This window comes from Anopheles merus, unplaced genomic scaffold (genome assembly GCF_017562075.2).
Source record: "Anopheles merus strain MAF unplaced genomic scaffold, AmerM5.1 LNR4000037, whole genome shotgun sequence".
Taxonomy (NCBI): domain Eukaryota; kingdom Metazoa; phylum Arthropoda; class Insecta; order Diptera; family Culicidae; genus Anopheles; species Anopheles merus.
In genome coordinates this window covers 120,931-130,436 of record NW_024427617.1, presented here as the reverse complement: position 1 = coordinate 130,436, position 9,506 = coordinate 120,931, and the positions used below count along the sequence as shown (strand labels likewise).

Below are 9,506 nucleotides of genomic sequence, written 5' to 3'. Positions count from 1 at the left end.
TTTTGAGAGAATTTTTGTAAGTTTACTTTGTTATACTCTAAAACCAATTCACACCGTCACCAATTTCATTTGTAAATGTGTAACCTGCTCAGAAGAGTTTACTCGCTTCGATCAATGATGCATCATTTCCTTAAAAGAATCATAATGTCATCTCTTAAATAAAACACATCACATTCAAATCACCAGCAATATCACCTGTTGCTTCCAAAAGCACCAGATCATCGGAATCCATTATCAACAGGTATGTCAACACGCTAGAGTGCGCATGAGCGACTCCATCACCGTCAAGGCGGACGGTTTCCATGGCGCGAATCAATGTACAAACAAATCGTAGCGAAAACTTCCTGCCCGATAAAAAACAATCACAAACGTCTTGACTGCTGGTGCAGTGGAAGTTTTTTCTTTGTGGTTTGCCAAATCCCATCGCAATGGACATATCCACCAAACCCGTATTTTCGTTCTCCCTCAACTACAAAGTGTTCGACAAGCTGGTGACCTGCGGGAAGTACGACGGGATCCATTCCTGTTTGACCATGGTCACAACGGCGGACAAGGTAGGAGCTTGCCTTTGCGCACCCTATGCTATGTGTGTGATGGTAGTGTGACCCTCGGCCAAAAGGAGACTCGTGAAAACTAGTTCACCGTCTGTGTACCAAAACCGGAGAGTTGCGCTCGATTGCTGCACGCGCTTCGTTCACACTACCATCATCACGAATCGAAACGATCTTGAGTGTGATCGATTTCCGCTCTGCTGATTGTGCATGACTTTCTCAACCCTCTCATCCACCTCTTCCACCCCGTCCGGACAGATTCTAATCCACACGCCCCACAAACGCTACGGGCTGCAAAACTCGAAGCTCTCGATTTCGGAAATCAAAAATGACATCGCACTGCTTAACATGAACTTTCCGATACGGGCGATCGTGGCCGGGCGGCTGAAGAAGGACGACGAACGCGACGTGCTGGTGATTGGAAGTCCTTCGCATGTGCTAGGTAGGTGGCCGTGTCGAGTGCAGCGACCGTTTTATAGAAAGTAACTTCAACTGCTGGATTGCAACCGTGTGGGTTGCATCGTTTTGCTTTCTGTCTGTCTGTTTTCAGCGTACCATGTGGATGAAAATTGTAACATGTTTCAGAGAGATTTCCACGAGGGCGTACGGTCTGCCGTGATCGGTGGCTACGCAAACCAACCGGGCAATACGCTGATCGTTGGCGGCAATGGTACGTATATGGGGCAATGTTTTGCATTTCAATGTATATTTTAACAGTCTACGAAATATTCAAATAACATATATTGTGTATTAGTGAAATAATTTAATTGCTCCTTTACATGTATGAACAATTGATACGATTAAAATTATTATAAAAGCTATGGTTTCTAATATCAATAATATGGTTATCTAATACAACTCACAACATGCTTAACTCCACACCAGGGTATAGTCGGTCAGTCATGACAGTATGCTGTTTGTGAATAAGATTTGAACCACGTCCTGCCTTGTAGGCGTCGGTGTGTTTATTTTTATTAATATTCTCCTAACATGGACTCTCGCTGTGACAATAATTGTAGAAATGGAAAAATAATCAATTTTGGTCACTTAAAAAAAACTGGTTTAATTGAGATAAACCCGGCAATGGCAATAGATACTACGTAGCGAGATGCAGATCGTCTCCCTTGTGATCGTCTCTGCCCGTGGTTTGTGGTGAAAAAGGAAGAATTGTAAAGATGATTTTAGGAATTTATGTATATTATTCATGAAGATCGACCAGGAAGGACTGCTCATTTGAGAATTATATTAAGGCATAGAAGTTTCTAAAAATAATATTTTTAAAGTTAATTTATGTTCTTTAATAATCATTCTAACCGGCAGTAATGCTGTAATTTACGTATTCTCGTTGTTAAAAAAGTATGTATTTTAAGTAATCTATTCAATATAAAGTCGATCGAAACATTTATTTTACACTAGAATATCATTATTAATCGCAACAGGGCTGCCTAGGTATGCTTTTTTACGCAATCACAAACAAAACTACCGGTCAAGTGGTTACGGGTGTGCTGGTCAAAAGAGTCCAAAATACAGCAAAGCAAATAATTCTATTTATGTTTGCAGCGGTCGTCCGAGGCTACAATCAGGAGGGCACCGAAGTGCTGTGGCTGATAACGTCTGGCAGCGTGGTTTCACTGCTGCTAATCGATATCGATAAGGACGGTCAAAATGAGGTAAGACATTATCACTGACACACACATTCTCACACACGCAGGCAAGCACCAAGCTTTGAAGTTGATGTATTACTAGAATTGAAGACATTTAAATCAAACAGAAGAAAAAAACGCCCCATCAAACGACTGTCAAACCTTTCGAATTCGAATTACCCAAATTACAGCTCATCACCGGCACGGATGATGGATGCATACGGATCTACAATAAGGAAGCGCTGCTGCACGAGTTTACCGAGGGCAACGAGATACAGAATCTGGTCGCCCTGCGCACCGGCCAGTTTATGTACAGCGTCAAGAACGGCACGATCGGTGTGTTCGAGGAGAACGTGCGAATGTGGCGCATCAAGTCGAAGGCCCGCGCCACAGCGATGGCCACGTACGACATTCTGGGATGCGAGGCGAAGCAAATGATCGTCGGCTGGAAGAGTGGCAAGATCGATGTACGTGATCCCCGCACCGGGGACGTTTGGTTCCGGATGAAGATGAACGATTTCGTGTGCGGGATCGCTTGCAACGACTATCGGGGGATCGGGCTGCTGGATCTTGTCGTCGTGACGGCGGATGGAGAAAGTAAGGCCACGGGGATCGGGCGTGTGGATCGATGAGATCACACGATGAGACACGTGCTTCATGCCCTGTTTTCTCTCTCTCTCTCTCTTTTTGCTTTTCCGCCAGTAAGGGGATATACGACGCCAAGCGTCAACATGCTAACGTTGCACAACGTTGCCGATGAGGAAATGAACGCTCTGCTGACTCAGAAACAGAAACTGCTGCTCGAGCTGAAGCACTACGAAAACAACATCAAGTACAACAAGGAAATCCTGAGCAACACGAGCGAAAGCAATCTGGTGCAGAGTGTGCCGGACAACGTCGGCATCATACCGTCCAACACGCGGCTACAGATCGGCATTTCCACCAGCTACGATAGCAACGATATGAACATCGACATCACCGTGTCGACCAACAACTCGACCACGATTCGTGTCGTGTTGATCTTTGCTGATCAGCTGTTCAAGGAGGAAACGCTGATCGCGCACCTGACGAAGGACGTTTCGCGCATACTGATACCGCTCAAGACGCTCAAGGACAATGCGCAGGACATTCACATCAAAGCGTTCGTCGGCTACCCGAGCAGTGTGCAGTTTCACGTGTTTGAACTGACCCGTCAGCTGCCCAAGTTTGCGATGTACACCATACCGCACAATCTGACCGGGTCACCGAAGAGTGTGTGTAAGTATGCCGCTTACGTTATGTGTGCAGTTTTTTTTTTTTTACGCGCTTAGTCACCCGGTATTTGTAGATGAAGTGAAGATCATCTGATTATTTTAAACCGCCAACACGTGCTTGCATGCATAAGTCATCGACATTCGACCCCAAAACCGAATGCCCGAACCAGTTTTGCTGTGTGGTGTGGTGGTGGTGCTGGATGGAAAACTGTGATTTGTGTTGTACGCCTTAACCGTTCGTACGGATGCAGTGCTAAAGCCCAGTGATGGATTCCTTTTTCGGCTTCGATACCAGTCTGCCGGGTGAGAACGACGAGGAGTAGGAGGAGGAGGAAGCTCGCCGATTCTTCCAGGCAGCACCGCGGCGCACCGCCGAACTGCATTCGCCGCTGCAGCGGCGCCGATGCAAAGAAGACATCTCGGACGAGGAGGAGTATGACGCCCTGAATGACGAAACGTTCGGTGCGGCGGACAAGGGCGACTGGAAGGACATCCACGAGCATCTCGTGCGGCTGGAAAGTTGCAGGAATGGGGGGCGAACCGGTTCCTTCCTTGGGGAGGATGAGGACGACGGGGGCAGCAGCGACAACAACAACAGCGAGAGCGGCCGTAGCAGTGTGGTGGCCCAAAGCATTGGCGATGAGTTCGCGAACAAGCTATGGCTGGATCCGAGCATCTGGGGTAGCCCGGCGAAGGTTCCGGCTCCGGTGCAGCCACCGTACAGCGATTATAGGCCCAGCGGTACGCCATTTTCTGCCCTGCCACCACAGCAGAGCGCCTTTCGACCACCGGAACCGGCGCATCCGATCGGGGGAGGTGGCCTGCCGCCAAAACCGCCTCCCTCACTGCCACCGGGCTTGTTTCCACCCATGAAGATGCTGTCAGTGGAGGACATTGAACGAACCATCATCCAGCATCAGCATCAGCAAAATCAGCATCAAAGTATGCTGCAAAAGCAAATGTCACAGCAGCAGCAGCAGCAACAACAACAACACCAACTCCATTACCATCACAACCAATTTCACCAGCAGCAGCAGCAGCAGACACTGCAACCATTCCGCACACCGGCACCGGTCCCGGCCCAACCACCACCACCAGTGAAAGCTCGCGATCATTTCACACCCGCCAAGGAGGTAAAGAGTATGCAGCCGCCGATCCCGATGATCTCCTCGCCAGTAGCAGCACCACCGTTACGGGTACCACCGGCGCTGCTCACCCCGCCGCTTTCGCTGCTGGGCGCCCGAAACGCCGGCCCCGCTGCCCTGTTCCCGCCCGGACCGTCGCAGGATGCTGAACAACGCGAACCGTCTTCCGCTTGGTTTGCTGCCGTACAACATGCTAGCCGCCCGACCGTACTCGACCCCGATCAACAACCTGGCGATGCATCCGGCATTCCCGCAGCGCTGCTCGTACGGTTCCCCGCTGCAAGGGTTTCTGGGTGGCCCCGGCCCGGTACAGATGGGTCCGCCACCGCCGCTACCTCCTCGCCATCCGGGACCAGCGCCGGGTGGGCCGCCGCCATTTTTGATGCAGCGCAGCCCGACGCCCCTGCCGACGAACCAGTTCAACCAGCGGCTGGTGCAGGAAATTCAACAAAACCATCCGCTGCTCGCGTTCAACCGACAGCTCGCTGCGGCCAGCACGCTCAGCGTTTGCGGCAATGGCGTGAACAAAGCAGCCCCGCTAGTAGCCCTGCCAAGGGCGGGTTTTATGAAGCAGCAGCACCATTTCCAGCAGCAGCAGCAGCAACGATCCCGAGTAGGCAATGGAATGCCATCGAGCACTGCAGGCGGCGGGCAGCCAGAGGAGCGCGATGAGTACGCAAACATGATGAGCAATCGCAACAAGCAGTGGCTAATCGGGATAAAGCTGACGCAGCTCAACTCGGACGCACCCTACTTTAACGATTACTATTTCACCGTGTACAAGCAGCGGCTGGCAGCGGCGAAGGGCGAGGGCGATAATAGGATCTATCGCGAAAATCAGCTCAACCATCCGTTCACCCAGCCGGAGGAGCATGCCCAGCTGCTGTTACTGTCGCTGCTGTCGAAGAACGGCAAGAGCGGGCTGCTCGGCACGAACCGCGAACGTCGCAGTTCCGAATCCCGCTCCAACCCGAACGGCGGTAGCGAGGGAAAGGATGGCTCAGCGCCGACGGGTGGTGGTCGAGCGTATACCCCGCTCCAATTTCAAAATTCGCTCGGCAAGCTGCAGTGCGGTAGTGTGATAGCGCCGCGAAAGCTCATCGACGCCGACGTGATGGGCAGCGACCAGCTGAACGGAAATGGCGTGCCGGCACTTGAACCGCCGCCCGCCGCTATCCAGCGCAAAGCTCGCCATGTGCTGCTGCTTATCGAGACGCTGTACAAGTTGGTGCTCAAGCTGGAAGATCTCGGCAATCCCGTTGCGATCGAAGCGATGAAAGCGCTGCGCGAAAAGAAAATGCGCAAGCGAACCAGCAGCACCGGCAGCGGCAGCGGTGTGGCGTGTTTGTCAGAAGCGGGCGCCAAGATTGGCAACGCATTGATAATTAATCCGAATTGGTAATTTAATGATAGTCACGTAAGATGATTTAACCAACAAATCCCGTTAATGTCGATACTAAGCTTCGGTTTTTTTAAATTTAATTTAATTGCTCTCAATCTGCTTTTCAATAAGCGAAATATTGCGATATTACCATATACATTTTAATGTGAAAATCTAGAGAAGACTAGTTTTTAGCCTAACACACACCCACACACACACAACCTCACACTTGTAAAGTGTGGCAAGGGAAGAACTGATACTGAGTTGTCGATGATCATTTAATGTTCCTTATTTATTAGGCTTTGCGTATGTAAAACACACGTGTGTGTGTAAAAGGGTAGCGTAAACTGAATTGCGTATACTCTGTCACACGCCGAAATGAATATATTCCATGCTCCTCTCCATATAAACCCCTGTGAACCGAATGGTATCGTTAGATATTGCTTTTGCAAACCGTGTTATATAGTCATTTAAGTTTGGGCACGACATATAAAGCCCCCCCCTCTTACCTCCCCGGTTAGGTTATTAGGTTATCCGCATGTCGTGCTCGTGCTGATATTTAATTTCGCCCATAGTGTTTCGCGCAAACAGAGCACGTGCGGTTTGAATAGGATTGCAAATCGATCGAATCGAACTCTTTAGTGTAGTGTAAGTTAGTTAACTGGCCAAGGATGACAGACTCGATGTGTACAATGTGGCAGGGGTTTCCCCAGGCGTTCTCATAGCTGTGGGACACTTTATTGACTCTTTCTTAAGTAAAATGTAACGGGAATTGGACTCTATAGCACCCTTGTTGGACATATCCAATAGGAATTTCCAACGAACCTTTCCAAAAAGGGTGCAATAGAGTCCAATTTCCGTCATGTGAAGTTCACTTCCCAATTAGAAAGAGTCAAGAAGTAGTGTCTCATAACTATAACCAGGCTAGAACCCCTGGAAAATCCTGTAAACTGCATTTGAGCCACTTTGTCACATCCATCCGCCCTCTACACAATTAAGCTTCACGTGCAATGAGAAATGGAAAGAGTAGCTGTAGACACTGTAAAAACTGTCCGTACCCGCTTACGGCACTATCAAACGAAACATTAAAACACATTCGTCTCTTCATTCAGTAGTACATAAATCTATAGATACATAATTTTATAGTTGAGTGCATTTACCTGAACTTGTTTTTAGACTAATCTTTCGATAGCTCTTTTTCACGTGTCCGTTGGTGTTTATCACTCACTGAACTTCTTTACACGATTACTTCTTTCCTTTTCAAATGTACTAGCTAGATGTACTATGGCACTGCAATTACTTTTCGGAAAACTTAAAACCTATTACACTACTCACTTGAATTGCTTTGATTTCTCTACCTACTTTCCAATATAAGAACGGTTAAAAAATGTGAAGAGAGCCAACATGCCAAGAAAGCTGTGTAAATGAGCATTTTAGGCTATAATCTTGAACATAAACTTAAACACTGAGCAGCATAAAAAAACTGCAATTGAGTTAAACTATCCATGTAAAAGCTCTGTAATTAAAAAGCAATCAAGCGCAAATTCCGAAACATGCGATAGAGAAAATGTGTCTAAGAAAAATGAACAAAAAAGGAGATATCCACGATGGAATTGTCGAAAAAGAACAAACAAATAAATCGAACTAATTTTTTTGGGTTTCTTTTGTTATGATGCTTATGAACGCGAGCAAAATGGGTCGTTAGTTTTTGTGTTTTTTAGCGTAGAATTATGGTGCAATACAGGGTTTTCCAATTAAGTTTAGACTAGCAGCATACTTTTTTTGAATAGTCGCAATAGATTCTTGACTAGCATCCTTTATTTTTGATTACGAGCAATGGATTATTGACTAGGAGCAATTGATTTCAGCAGGTCCCTGCATGACAGCCTAAGAGCGACGCGTTTATAACATCCGGTGTGACAGATTGACTTGAATAATAATCTGTGGATAATATTTAATTTCATCCGCTCATTTGATTAAATCATTTGTTTTACTGTTATATATCATCCACAAAGAAAGATATATTTTATATGATAGGTTTTCGATGCTATTGTTTTGATTTTATGAATGCACAATACAACACAAAAGCACTTAACGGCTGAATTGAAATATGCAGTAGTAGACCCCCAGGCATAACCTAACCAAAAGCTAGATTGCACAAGTTTTTCAGAGTGACCATATGTAGTTCTATCGATTTTCGATCGAATATTGGTTTACAATTGAGCACACTAAAACTCAATTTTTCTGACCGAAATTCAAATATTTTTCTAAGTATTCACCGTTCAACAATAAATTTGAAATTTAATAATAATAATAATAATAATTTTGTGAGTGAATAAAAAGTTGTTTTTACCGAAAATTACCGAGTTTGCTTTAGATTTCCTACCGATAACCTCTAAAAACAATCTGGTCACTCCGTGCCAGCAACCGGCCTGCTGAAATCAATTGCTGCTAGTCAAAAATCCATTGATCGTAATCAAAAATAGAGGATGCTAGTCAAGAATCTATTGCGACTATTCAAAAAAAGTATGCTTCTAGTCTAAACTCAATTGGAAAACCCTGTATCACAATATTAAAGGAGGATTTGTTGTGATCATAGCAACATCGCTAGTTTAAACGAAGTGTAGTAGGCTTTATTGAAATAGAGAATAAATTAGTCTGCATTTTCTTTTCGTACGAACAAGAAGTTCCAACAGGATTTACGGAAAGAAGGTTAAAAGGAGATAAGGGTTATTTTATATAAATTCTAAATTATGTTTTTAATTTTCTTTACAGATACAACTTGAAACAAACCACGCCCCACGAACCACGATGGCCTCTTCCTCGTCCAGCAGCAGCAGCAGCAGCAGAATGTCGGTGATGGACCGCGACCTCTGTCTGCTGCTGGTGGAGATGTCGTCCGAGAAGGTAACCGTGCGGCAGAAGGCGTTCAACAAGATGAGCACCATCCTGAACAACCGGGAGGACGATTTTCTCGACTACATGGCATCGGATGCGTTCGAGACGCAGTGGTGCGCGGTGCTGGATGCGGCTTACCACGGCATACAGAAGCAGAGCTACGCCATTACGACCCAGGTGCAGAGCAAGAACCACGACTACGTCGTGGTGCTGCACAAGCTCGTTGAGCTGGCGATGGATCGGGATGCGCCGCAGCTACCGCACAGCCAGCTGATCGGGTGCTTTGTGCGCGCGATCAACGATCAAGCGATGCGGGACAGTTTTGGTGTGTGCTTTCTGCACGTGCTGAACAAGTTCGTGCTGTGCTCCAAGTGGTGCCTAACGCCGGTGAGCTACGAGCACTGGAAAGGTAAGCAGAGGGGTGAAAAGGTTGATTTACTTTATTTAGTATTAAACGGGGATTTTTTTTGCAGAAATTCTTGACTGCTGTTTAGTGATGCTGGATACAGCGCACGTACCAAAGCACTTGGCGGCCAACTGTCTCTCGCTGGCTGTGGTGAAATTTTTAGCCAACTGCTCGATGCAAACACTGCTGGCGGACTATTTGAGCCGGCTGATTGTCCACCTGCGCCAGG

At 46.9% G+C, this 9,506-nt stretch overlaps 1 protein-coding gene across 3 annotated transcripts; it reads left to right on the top strand.

The window, feature by feature from the left end:
• The first annotated feature begins 255 nt into the window (after positions 1 to 255).
• Positions 256 to 8,839, top strand: LOC121601191 (Bardet-Biedl syndrome 2 protein homolog). 3 transcript variants are annotated; one of them, XM_041929993.1, is made up of 7 exons: positions 256 to 554; positions 810 to 993; positions 1,102 to 1,221; positions 2,112 to 2,221; positions 2,386 to 2,791; positions 2,897 to 3,451; positions 8,749 to 8,839. In XM_041929993.1, the coding sequence occupies exons 1-7, from the start codon at positions 429 to 431 to the stop codon at positions 8,757 to 8,759; spliced, it is 1,512 nt and encodes a 503-aa protein (XP_041785927.1). In that variant the 5' UTR covers positions 256 to 428; the 3' UTR covers positions 8,760 to 8,839. The 3 variants fall into 3 exon arrangements, with proteins under 3 accessions (XP_041785927.1, XP_041785926.1, XP_041785928.1); XM_041929992.1 differs by lacking the exon at positions 8,749 to 8,839 and adding an exon at positions 3,522 to 4,414; XM_041929994.1 differs by lacking the exons at positions 256 to 554; positions 810 to 993; positions 1,102 to 1,221; ... (1 more) ...; positions 2,386 to 2,791; positions 2,897 to 3,451 and adding an exon at positions 4,639 to 5,990 and having other exon boundaries at positions 8,749 to 8,771.
• Positions 8,840 to 9,506: the final 667 nt, after the last annotated feature.